General features: G+C 43.8%; 1 protein-coding gene across 1 annotated transcript; it reads left to right on the top strand.

Annotated features, from left to right (window-relative positions):
* The first annotated feature begins 10192 nt into the window (after window positions 1-10192).
* LOC147421585 (uncharacterized) lies at window positions 10193-13138 on the top strand. Its single transcript, XM_086503287.1, has one exon. It carries the CDS (start codon window positions 11960-11962, stop codon window positions 12584-12586), a length of 627 nt encoding a protein of 208 aa, XP_086359413.1. The 5' UTR covers window positions 10193-11959; the 3' UTR covers window positions 12587-13138.
* The last annotated feature ends 309 nt before the right edge of the window (window positions 13139-13447 follow it).

Here is a 13447-nt window from a genome sequence, read left to right on the forward strand (position 1 = left end):
CCAAGCACTCACCTTTCATGAACATGTACTTCACGTTCAATTGCTCAACTCCAATAAGAGCGTATACCAAAGGCAATTTTTTCCCACCGGGTTTCTTTCCCTTTGGTCATCCAGGTTTTAGACCCTAATCTAAAGACACCTATCACCATCATCTTGTACATATTCCTTCTACATCAAAAATAAGGAAATGCTACTCAAATCAATTGACAAATGAATTGGAGCACCAATTTCATATCATAGCATACTTCTCCTCAATGGCGAGTCGAAGAATGGCCTACAATGACAAAGCTGCAGACAACACTAACAACATAACACAAGAACAAATAAGTCCCCAATGACAAAGAGCAAACATAAGGGTAATCAGAGGATCTCAAAAGCTTGTCCTTGATAATGCGCATCGAATGCTCGGCAGGGTTTTGAACCTCAAATTAGAATAATTAAGTCCTGGATCCGGCCTGACAGACAGACTTTTCATTGGAGTGCAACTTGGCCTAAAGAAGTTAAGGGTTTAGCCATACAATTTCTACAAAATCCTTACAAAGTTGTCATTGGCTCACAAGATCAGAAAACCAATCACTCAATTCTACAGATTGTAGAAGTTGTTTCTGAGAATAACAAATACTCCGAATTGACAGATTTGCTGGACTCCAAGTGATGGAAGGAGCTTTCTCTATCCATGATGATAAGAGTCAAGTTAAACGACATTGGATTCTTTTTGAATTTAGATCTGGCAGTAGACCTATAATGACAGAAACAAATGCTGCAGCTCGGAGCGTGGATGTGAAAGACATAAAGTTCGTCATCAATTATGATTTTCTTGAATCATGTGAAGACTATGTACATCCGATTGGACGAACAAGACAATCTACTGCAAAGGCTATAGTCTCTACTTTCTTTACAACAAAAAAACGATAGCAAAGACCACATCACCATCGACAATCAGGTCATGTCGGGGACGACATGAACGCGGAAGGGGGGAGTGTTGACCACTGGGTCAACAACACAACATAACTCAAGTTTCGTACCAAAGACTTATCTTTTGCGAGTTATGAAATGCTCCAGATTATGGCTATAAACGTCATTTGTAATGAGTAGCAATGCAGCCACTTCTTATGGTTCTGCTGTGAGTGGCAAAACTTCTGTTTCCAATGCTTCTGCTGGCAGCACTTCGTCTGGCAATTCTGGTGATAAGGGCAAAAAGAAGATGTGCTGCCATTATTGTAAAGCTAATGATCACTTGATCAAGTCGTGTCCTAAGTTAAAGGCCAAAGAGGCTAAGAAGAAATAGGGTGGTTCCATTGCAAATGCTAGTTCAAATACAAATGCAGCCATTGTTGAGTCTTCTGTGAAAGGAGACTGTGATGCTAAGTTGATGCAGAATGGGCTTTTAGCGCAGAGTGCACTTACAATCCTGTTGTCCATGATGCATGCTTGTCAGTTGCTACAGATTCACATGTGTGGTATTTTGACAGTGGTGCTACAAAGCACATTACCTCACATCGTGAATTGTTTACCTCTCTCGAGTCTGTCCCTCATGGGAATTCAGTCACTTGTGCCAACAATGCGTTTTATCCAGTTTAGGGAGTTGGAAAGATTGTACTTACTGCTGCTAATGGAAGTTCTTTCACACTTTTTGATGCACTTTATGTACCTGGGATCAAGAAGAATGTCTTGTCTGTATCCGCACTTGCTAGACTTGGACTTGTAGTCAAATTTGTGGATGACAGATGAAATTGTTGCATCTGGCCTTTTGTGTCGTGGGCTGTATAAGCTCACTTTGTATGAAAAGTGTGGACAAAATTTTGCAAATGCTGTTGCAGATTCAGGGCTATTTCAGATGCAAAACTTTGGCATGCACGTTTTGGTCATCTGAATTTTGTCAGTTTGCTACGTTTGCACAAATCTGATATAGTTGCTTCTTTGCCACCTCTTGAAGCACCTATCAAACATGTTTGTGAAGGCTGTATTTTGGGTAATATGTAGCGTTCTAAGTTTCTAAAGGATGGTTCAGTTCGGGCCACATGCAGGTTGCACCTTGTGCATAGTGATGTTTGTGGGCCCATGCAAATTCCGTCCTTGGGCAATTACCTGTACTTCGTGACTTTAATTGATGATTACTCCAGGCATGCATGGGTATTCCCACTCAAAGCGAAGTCTGAAGTTTTTATGTGCTTCAAACAATTTTTGGCTATGGCTGAAAATATCTCGAAATGTACTATTGGCACCCTCCGTTCTGATCAAGGGGGGGAGTATATGTCTCATGAATTTAATGCATTTCTGGCTAATCGTGGGATAAAACACCAATGTAAAGTGTCTTATACACCTCAGCAAAATGGTGTTGCTGAGAGGAAAAACAGGTCACTTACGGAAATGGCACGATGTATGGTCAAATGTCAAGCTTTGCCGCATTCTTTTTGGCTTGAGGCCATCATGTGTGCCACTTATGTACTTAACAGGTGTCCTACGAAAGCTTTGCAATCTAGTACTCCATATGAAGCATGGCATGACAGAAAGCCTTCTATTGAGCACATGCATGTTTTTGGTTGTTTGGCTTATGCTTTGGTGCCACAAACACAGCGCAGAAAACTGGATGATAACACTGTCAAATGTATTTTTGTTGGTTATAGTGCTGAAAGCAAAGGTTACAGGTTGTATCATCTGCAAACAAAATGTATTCTGGTTTCATGGGATGTAGTGTTTGTGGAAGATTCTGTTCAGCCCTTGTTGTCATGTACTAGAGACAGTAATGTAAGCTCACAGGACATTTATGACATTTATGACATTTATGACACAGAAGTTTTGCCACTCAGCAGAACCATAAGAAGTGGCTGCATTACTGTTACCACCCTTTCTTTGAGAAGTAATAAAAGCCTATTCAACTGCACGTTGTCTAGTCCTATTTTTTCTGGAAAGTGACTCTTGCAACAGCAATGTGCATAATGCATCAACCTTGACAACTTCTGGATTTCCTTGGGTCATAAGTCTCCAAGTACTAGCAAAAGTCTGGTAAGAATCTGGTAAGGCATCAAGAACAGTCTGCACAAGGGAACTGTCTGAAATGACTTCACGTGCAGAAATAAGCTGCTCATTGATATCCTTGACACTAGCAAGGAAAGTGTCCATATCATCTTCCTCATGCATAATCTTCGACTCCAGCTCTTTACACAGCAAAGAAATTTTAGCCTCATTGTGACTTGCATAAAGACCAGCCAATATATCCCAAGCCTGTTTTGCAGATTTTGATGAACGGATGTGAGGAACAATGGTGCGCTTTGCAGACAACGCAATCAATGCATAAGCCTGCGCATCCTTAACATCCCAACGAGCTTGTTCTGTCCTAGGCAAAACAACTCTAACAGCAGCAATCCTTGCAGCAAGACCTGCAACATCCTCAACATCGCCTACATCCTCAAAACCAGGACGTACATCAATGCCATGCACAATATTTCAGACGCCCTTTGACACAAGAACATGTTGCATCATGTAAGCCCACATAGGGTAATTTTCCCAATCCAACCTATCCTCATCAGCAAACATCCTGAACACATCTGTGTTGTTGTTGTCAGCCATGGTAAATGCTGCACCTGATGTGAAAACTACCCGAAAATAGGAGAAATGGATCGAGAACAACACGTGCTATATAGCACAAACCGTAGAAGACTATAAGACACCTGTTATGCAAAAAGCGGCACTGACAAAAATTTTGCACAAAATGACGAAATAGCCTGTGCAGTACTGCCTGTAGTGGAAACGGAGGCCGAAATGTGGTAGGGATGTGTGTGAACACACTAGGACCGCCGGGGCATTTTTTCCCTCTTTAGGAGGTTTTTTCCCCGAGCATTGTATATACACCCATCACTCTAGGGCTATCTATCTTTCCATTGCACACTAAGTAACACACTCTCTATTGTGTGCCTTGAGCTTTCCTTCGTCTTCCTCAAGCTATATGCGTTACTCTGCAAACTTAATTCCAACAATTGGTATCAGAGCAGGTTACGTCCTCCTGGGCTTAGTCGCCAACTATGCCAACACACGCCTGCTCACTTTCTCCGATTTCAGTGAGGTTTGGTGAGCGTTCGCAAGCCGACAAATATTTCGGACTCATTTTTGCCTCCGTTTCCACTACAGGCAGTGCTACAGAGGCTATTTTGTCATTTTGTGCAGAATTTCTATCAGTGCCGTTTTCTACATAATAGGTGCCTTAGTCTTCTACGATTTGTGCTATATAGCAGGTGTTGTTTCCGCTCCATTTCTCCTATTTTCGAGCAGTTTTCACATCAGATGCAGCATTTACCATGGCTGACAACAACACAGATGTCTTCAAGATGTTTGCTGTTGAGGACAGGTTAGATGGGGACAATTACCCTATGTGGGCTTACATGATGCAACATGTTCTCGTGTCAAAGGGCGTCTGGAATATTGTGCAGGGCATTGATGTACGTCCTGGTTCTGAGGATGCAGGATGTTGCAAGTCTTGCTGCAAGATTTTTGCTATTAGAGTTGTTTTGCCTACGGTAGAACAATCTCGTTGGGATGTAAAGGATGCTCAGGCTCATGCATTGATTGCGTTTTTTGTGAAGCGTACCATTGTTCCTCACATTCGTTCAGCAAAATCTGCAAAACAGGCTTGGGATATTTTGGCTGGTCTTTATGGAAGCCGCAATGACGCTAAAATTTCTTTGGTACGTAAAGAGATGGAGTCAAAGATTATGCATGAGGAAGATGATATGGAAACTTTCCTTGCTAGTGTCAAGGTTATCAATGAGCAGCTTATTTCTGCAGGTCAAGTCATTTCAGACAATTCCCTTGTGCAGACTGTTCTTGATGCCTTAGCAGATTCTTACCAGACTTTTGCTAGTACTTGGAGACTTATGACCCAAGGAAATCCAGAAGTTGTCAAGTTTGATGCATTATGCACATTGCTGTTGCAAGAGTCACTTTCCAGAAAAAATAGGACTAGATAGTGTGCAGTTGAATAGGCTTTTATTGATTCTCAAAGAAAGGGTGGTGACATCAATGCAGCCACTTCTTATGGTTCTGCTGTGAGTGGCAAAACTTCTGTTCCCAATGCTTCTGCTGGCAGCACTTCGTCTAGCATTTCTGGTGATAAGGGCAAAAAGAAGATGTGTTGCCATTATTGTACAGCTAATGATCACTTGATCAAGTCGTGTCCTAAGTTAAAGGCCAAAGAGGCTAAGAAAAAAGAGGGTGGTTCCACTGCAAATGCTGGTTCCACTACAAATGCAGCCATTGTTGAGTCTTTTGTGAAAGGAGACTGTGATGTTGAGTTGATGCAGAATGGGCTTTTAGCGCAGAGTGCACTTACAATACTGATGTCCATGATGCATGCTTGTCAATTGCTGCAGATTCATATGTGTGGTATTTTGACAGTGGTGCTACAAAGCACATTACCTCACATCATGAATTGTTTACCTCTCTCAAGTCTGTCCCTCATGGGAATTCAGTCACTTGTGCCAACAAGGCCTCTTATCCAGTTCAGGGAGTTGGAAAGATTGTACTTACTGCTGCTAATGGAAGTTCTTTCACACTTGGTGATGCACTTTATGTACCTGGGATCAAGAAGAATGTCTTGTCTGTATCCGCACTTGCTAGACTTGGACTTGTAGTCAAATTTGTGGATGACAGATGTACAGTTCATGATCTCAGTTTCGGTGATGAAGTTGTTGCATCTAGCCTTTTGTGTCGTGGGCTGTATAAGCTCACTTTGTATGACAAGTGTGGACAAAATTTTGCAAATGTTGTTGCAGATTCAGGGCTATTTCAGATGCAAAACTTTGGCATGCACATTTTGGTCATCTGAATTTTGCCAGTTTGCTGCGTTTTCAGAAATCTGATATGGTTGCTTCTTTGCCACCTCTTGAAGCACCTGTCAAACATGTTTGTGAAGGCTGTATTTTGGGTAAGATGAAGCATTCTAAGTTTCTAAAGGATGGTTCAATTCGGGCCACATGCAGGTTGCACCTTGTGCATAGTGATGTTTGTGGGCCCATGCAAATTCCGTCCTTGGGCAATTACCTGTACTTCGTGACTTTAATTGATGATTACTCCAGGCATACATGGGTATTCCCGCTCAAAGCGAAGTCCGAAGTTTTTATGTGCTTCAAACAATTTCTGGCTATGGCTGAAAATGTCTCGAAATGTACTATTGGCACCCTCCGTTCCGATCGAGGGGGGGAGTATATGTCTCATGAATTTAATGCATTTCTGGCTAATCGTGGGATAAAACACCAATGTAAAGTGTCTTATACACCTCAGCAAAATGGTGTTGCTGAGAGGAAAAACAGGTCACTTAAGAAAATGGCACGATGTATGGTCAAATGTCAAGCTTTGCCGCATTCTTTTTGGCTTGAGGTCATCATGTGTGCCACTTATGTACTTAACAGGTGTCCTACGAAAGCTTTGCAATCTAGTACTCCATATGAAGCATGGCATGACAGAAAGCCTTCTATTGAGCACATGCATGTTTTTGGTTGTTTGGCTTATGCTTTGGTGGCACAAACACAGCGCAAAAAATTGGATGATAACACTGTCAAATGTATTTTTGTTGGTTATAGTGCGGACAGAAAAGGTTACAGGTTGTATCATCTGCAAACAAAACGTATTCTGGTTTCACGAGATGTAGTGTTTGTGGAAGATTCTATTCAGCCCTTGCTATCATGTACTAGAGACAATAATGTAAGCTCACATGAGATTTATGACACTTTGTTGCCTCTTTTCAATGGTGGAAATACGAATGTAAGTTCCAATGAGGCAAATGTACAGCCTATGGTGGTTTCTGAAAATGTTATAGATCAGCCTATTACTGATGCAGATGTACATGATGTACTTGATGAGGAAAGGGCTGAAAATGAGCAGTCTAGAGGTATGCCAAAATGGCTGGTGCACACTTTGCGTGACAGTAAATTGGATGCGCCTTTGTCTAGTCATACTTGTTCAGGCTCTCGCCATGCATCTTATGCATCAGATTGTTATGCTTTGGTTGTGTCTACCTTACATGATGTTGAGGAGCCTCTGCCTTTTGATGATGCACAGAATTCAGAAAATTGGATGGCTGCCATGCAATCTAAATATGATGCACTTATAGAAAATGACACATGGACTCTATATGATTTGCCTCCTGGCGAAAAGGCCATTGGTACGAAGTGGGTTTACAAGTTGAAACGGAAGCCGGATGGTGAGATCAATCACCATAAGGCTCGAATTGTTGCAAAGCGTTATGCATAGCAAAAAGGCATAGATTATGAAGAGACTTTTGCTCCAACTTGTCGTATGACTACTGTGCGTTTTCTATGTGCATTGGCAGCTCATTTTGGTTGGGATGTACATCAATTAGACATTGTTACTGCTTTCTTGAATGGTGACATATTTGAGGAAGTTTATGTAACGCAGCCTCGCGGTTTTGTCATAAAAGGACAAGAGGACAAAGTGTGCGGATGTAAGAAGGCTTTGTATGGGTTGAAGCAATCTCCACGTGCTTGGTATGAGAAAGCTGACACTCATTTGGTCAAATGAGGCTTTTGTAACATTCCAACAGAAAGCACATTGTATGTAAAGCGTGAGGATGATGTACTTCTCATTGTGGTTCTTTATGTCGATGATTTGCTGATCACTGGACCAAATGAGAGAAATATTGCTGAATTTAAGGCTGGTTTGAATGCTACTTTCAAGATGAAAGATTTGGGGCTGTTGCATCATTACTTGGGTATACAGTTTAAGCAGTTTGATGGTGGTATTGCCTTGTGTCAGAAGAGTTACATAGAGACATTGCTATGTAAGTTTGGACTTGAGGATTGCAAACATATTGCCACTCCCATGGAAACAGGTTTGATGTTGAGTCTACATGATGCTGGCGATCTTGCTGATGTCACTCTTTATCAAACTCTTGTTGGCTGCCTCATTTATGTATGCAACACAAGGCCGGATATTCTGTTTGTAGTCTCACAGGTCAACAGATTTATGCATAGCCCAGGGTCTACGCATTGGTAGGCTGTCAAGAGGATTTTCCGCTACCTTAGTGGCACTTTACATCTTGGCTTGTTTTATCCCAAGGGGGGATCATTGCCGCCAGAATTACATGCTTTTTCGGACTCAGATTGAGCTGGTTGTATTGACACTGCCAACACTATCTACACTGACAGTCAGAGCGCATTGGCAGTTGCGAGGAACCTAGTTTTTCAAGCTCGCACAAAGCACATTGAGGTGCATTACCACTATGTCAGGGAGAGGCTCTCAACAGGAGAGATCAGCTTGGCTTATGTGCCAACACAGGACAACCTTGCAGATCTTTTCACAAAGGCATTGTTTCCTGAAAGGCTTGAAGCTTTCCGCAAAGCTTTGGGCTTACTCCCCTTTGTGGACTTATCATGTCCTCAGGCATGACACTTTCCTTTACTCATGTGCCAGCTCTCGTTCACCGCATCACTCCAGGGGGGATTTGTTACCATATACATGTGGTAGTGATGTGTGTGAACACACTAGGACCACCGGGGCATTTTTTCCCTTTTTTCCCCCGAGCATTGTATATACGCCCATCACTCTAGGGCTATCTATCTTTACATTGCACACTAAGTAACACACTCTCTATTGTGTGCCTTGAGCTTCCTTCTTCTTCTCCAAGCTGTGTGTGTGTTTCTCTGCAACCCTAATTCCAACATTCACAAAGATCCTGTCAGTGTTATTGGTTATTTTTGTTATTTTTTCTTCTTTGCTATCAGTGTCACTAGTTACTTTTGTTGTAGTATGAGATTCAAGGGTAGAAAACAGGGCGATAGATAGAGAGAGAGAGAGAGAGAGAGAGAGAGAGAGAGAGAGAGAGAAAGGTGTAAACGGCGGAGGTTTTGAGTGGTGCACTCAATGCACCCTTTCGTCGGTGATACCAAAGGTGTATATTGCAGCTCGGTGAGTTCCCTTCCATGAGACGAACAACCCCTTCAAACTCAACACCTCGATCACGCTAATCTTCATACATGCCAAATAGCATATAGGCAACGAGCTCGCCATAGATAGTAGCTTGCTCCACACTAGGAAGATGGAGAATGACACCATCGTGTACAACACATTGCGTACCTTTTGATCGCTCAAAAAAACAAAGTAGGGGCTTCAAAGGAGGCCTTCAACCCATAATCTCTCTAATGCCACAAACTTGTTGGTAAGTGTACCGTTTTCCCCCATTGTAACCTACTTTGAGGGGTTTCCGGTTGTTTTGCCAGTATGCTCCAAGAATGCAAGGGGTAAGCGGCCTGATCAAATTGTTCTACGCCTCAAATATGCCCATTAACTAAGAGTTGTGAAGCAGGGCGATTGTGGAACTTAGGCAGTCAGAATGAGGGGAAAGAGGCGTTAGTAGCAGATGGGAATGAGAGGACTCTGAACCTGGTGCAAGCAAGAAGACATTGCTACAAACTGGTAGACATGTGGTAGATGTGGGCCACATGTACAAATGGTCTGGGTGGAATAGGGCAGTAGGACTCATGGTTGGATAGGCAGGGGTGGATGTCAAGATGTAGCATGGGGTGTCAGTAGGTGCACAGGAATTCGTACTTCAAGGCAAAATTTCAAAACTTCAAATGTATCCTACTATCCATTTTGATCAACACAAGCACATTGGCGGATCTAACGAAGGTGCAACTCTATTTTAAGCTTGATGGCACCGAGAAATTTTCTAAAAATCCATTTTGTAGAACCAAGAGCAACCACGCAACGAGGTATGGTAGGGGAGTTTTTCCATCTGCCTGGCTGCCCTTGTTCTTGGGTTCCGGCAACTTTTTTATTTTTCACAAATCAACCACTACCACATGACTTGCTTCCCCTTTCTTCATTGCAAAAATCACTATTACCTACACAAAACAAACAATCAAGGTAAACAATTCTCGCTCTCTCTCTCTCTCTCTCTCTCACACACACACACACACACACACGAGGAGGAAGTTGAGACCTGGGATCTCTCCGATTTTCATGACGTACTTGCTAGACCTCCAGGCTCCAGCAGCCCCCCCCCCAGCTTAATGCTAATCAGATGTGCGTGGCGCGTCTGTGCTTTTCTTTGATTCATCCAGGTATTGCAAATTATGGGGCGTCGACGTCTCAGACACACTACTTTCCCTGCAGGTTAGAATGCTATCTCTGGCTGCGGGAATACAATGTGGCGCAAGAAATCTTGAAAATGAGTAAGCAATGAATTATTTTAAAGAGATGCATACGCGGAATGCGTTCATCTGCGCATATGTATGGACCAGAAAGTGAAGCTGCCGATCAAACCCCTAATTAACTGCCTTTAACAGATGCAGCATGCAGTTGCATCAACATGATATTGAGGGCTTGTGCCACAATCAGAGCTTGCTGTTGCTCCAATGGCTAATTAGGAACAATGTGCCCGCATGCTTTATACAGAATGCCCATGGCAGGCATACTTAAATGCTTAAGGATGCAGCGTTGATTGTGAAGTATGGAGCAAGCCAAGACCGGCTGGTGTCGAATCAATAAGTGTGTGTAAATGGTCCGAAAGAGTCAGTTTTGCTCACCACTCTGACTTTAATTGATTTGCTGAATACAGGCTTGGGCAGTTGAAGGCCTTACCTATAATTATACAGGCTTGGGCAGAAAACCAAAGCAAAATCCTTCATGCTTGAAAGATTAAGGCAGCAAAACAGGACGCGTGCGCACATAGAGAATGGAAAGCTAATTGGACTCTTTCTGTACATTTTTTGGGTGGATCACATATAGGAGTGGGGATCAATATGATAAAGGCTGAGACGCATTAATCAAGTACTTGCGATGAAGAAAACTGCGAGGAGAATCCCCATAGTCGATACCATAACCGGGAGGAGGGTGCAGATCTGATCAGCACCCCTTTCTCCGGCCACCTAATTAGCTATAATACACTTCATCCACAGCTGCACACATGGAGGTTCAGCCATGTAACTTTTGGCCATCGCAGCAGCTTATAGTGCCATGTGAAGCAGGCCGGATGCAAAGGATGAGATACACAAGCAAACGTAGGCGCGCTTGGGCACTCCTTGAAAGATACCACCGACTGAAGCTACAAAGCATGCAATGGCATATTGGAACAAACGCTTGCAGGGGTAATTTCTGATTCCATGGTTTTCTGGCTGGGGCATGTTGTCGTGATCCGTGGCAGGAATAATGATCTGGTGAGGCTCATCGACATTACCAATATTGTTGCGACTAATATAGCTGTTGGATGATTAATCCATGTCATCACACAAGTCAGCAACCCACGCACGACACACGTGGTCAGATGCCAAACGGCATGCACCTCAATGAATCGCATGAACGTCTAACTGTCTCCATAACTGTATAAAACCACTACCTTGGCAATAGAAAATATATCTCATTCTGGCCTATCGCCTTCTTGGGTGCCTCAGGTTTAACAACCTCCTTCTCTCTCTTTCTTGCTCACGCCTCTGCGGGCTCTCTTTCTCTATTCCTTTCTCTCACTTGGTGTAATCCCTGCAGAAGCACCACCTGCAGACGAAGTCAACCCTGCTGCAATTGAAGAAGCAGTTGCAGCCGGCAACCTTGCTGTCGACAACGACCCTGATGCAATGGCCCTGGCAGATGGACCTCGTGGAGACGAACCTGCTACGGCCAAGATTGCCACCTCCCTTGCAAAAGAGGACGAAGCAGCCCAAGACGGTGCTGAAATTGTCGATGCTCCCAATCCCGCTATTGGTGAAGCGGCCTGCATGACTCATCCAGAAGATCCCTTCTGGATGACTGCACCATGCCTCCCCGCTGCTGCTGAAGCTCATCTATGGCACTTTGAACCTCAAGTCGCTTATCTTGAGGCTCACCTCCTAAAGCCAGCGCCCACAGGACTTCAGCCTCGCAGTCTCCTCCAGCTTGCAACACTGCACTCTCCCACCCTCTTCATGCTGCTTCTTATTCATGGAATGCTCCTGTAGCGCCCAACCTTGCTATGCACACCACCTTGCCCTGCAATTGCAATGGACACAATGCAGATGACCATTCAACTTCCTCGGCCTTACTCCCCGCTGCTAGCCCAATCTCTGGAGTCCCTCCAGGCAAAGAAACCACCCTGCTTCATTACCATGAAGCAATTGATGAAGCAATCTACCAAGCTCCATTTGAGGCTGTCAGCTCAGCATGCAATGCTGATCCGAACGTTGCTCCAACTTTCCTTCAAGCTACCTTGAATGCTTCTTCCAATCCAACATCCATATTGGATTTACTTGATGCTTATATTATTGTCCCTCTTTCACCTGAGCATCATTTCCACCCTCTACCCATTGAGAGACCCTTCCACACCAACACTCAGGGCGCTGATACAAGCATGTATACCTTTCCTTCGACACTTACCAAAGCCATTCATCTTTCACTGACAGACACAGTGCTGCGAGGTCACTTGCAAACAACACAAGTTTTCCTAACCTCATGGCCTTCCATTGCCTTTGATCCCGGCGGACAAGTTGACACAACCTCTCGTCCCGAGCCACTCTCTTCAAACTACCACCTTACCATCAAGGAGATGCTAACAGCCTTCCTTGACAACCTACACTGCAGGCTGTTTGCCTCAACGCTCTAGTCTTGCCCATCTCCATTCTCATATATCAAGTGGCCAACCTCTACAATCTACTCTACTATCAGTACACCTTATCCTCGACATCGACTAACACTCCCAAAGATGGATGTGTGCTTTCATTTCGCTTGTGGGGGCGAATATGTGGTGTTCAAGCTCTTGAAAGCATGCATGCCGCGGACCAGATCATAGAACCAATCAAAGCTCGTACAAAACGAAGATCCGAGTTGCTGGATTTCTTCATGGAAAAGTCCGGGCTGATCAATTTGCAGCTGAGATGTCAAAATTGCATCATGTAAATTTTGCATAAGCATGATGTATAAAGCTCACGCATGTAGTCTTGCATTCACCATGAATCTGTATCGCATGGATGCCCTTGTATGACGACATGTCTTATGGGGGCGTGTTGGATGATTAATCCATGTCATCACACAAGTCAGCAACCTTCGCACCACACACGTGGTCAGATGCCGAACGGCATGCACCTCAATGAATCGCATGAACGTGTAACTGTCTCCATAACTGTATAAAACCACTACCTTGGCAATAGAAATTATATCTCATTCTGGCCTATCGCCTTCTTGGGTGCCTCAGGTTTAACAACCTCCTCCTCTCTCTTTCTTGCTCACGCCTCTGCGTGCTCTCTTTCTCTATTCCTTTCTCTCACAATAGCCACCGCTTTCTGCAGTACTGACGCTTATAACAATGTCACATGGCGGACTTGCCATCCGAGCTGTACCGTCAATGTGTGTGTGTGTGTTTGTGTTTGTGTGTGAGTGAGAGAGAGGGGGGGAGAGAGAGAGAGAGAGTGTGTTAACAGAAGCGTGCGTCGATTTCTTTTGTAGGGGGCGGCCGAGGCAAGCAATA

The sequence above is a fragment of the Adiantum capillus-veneris genome, chromosome 27 (genome assembly GCF_014529385.1).
Source record: "Adiantum capillus-veneris isolate H3 chromosome 27, ASM1452938v2, whole genome shotgun sequence".
NCBI lineage: Eukaryota > Viridiplantae > Streptophyta > Polypodiopsida > Polypodiales > Pteridaceae > Adiantum > Adiantum capillus-veneris.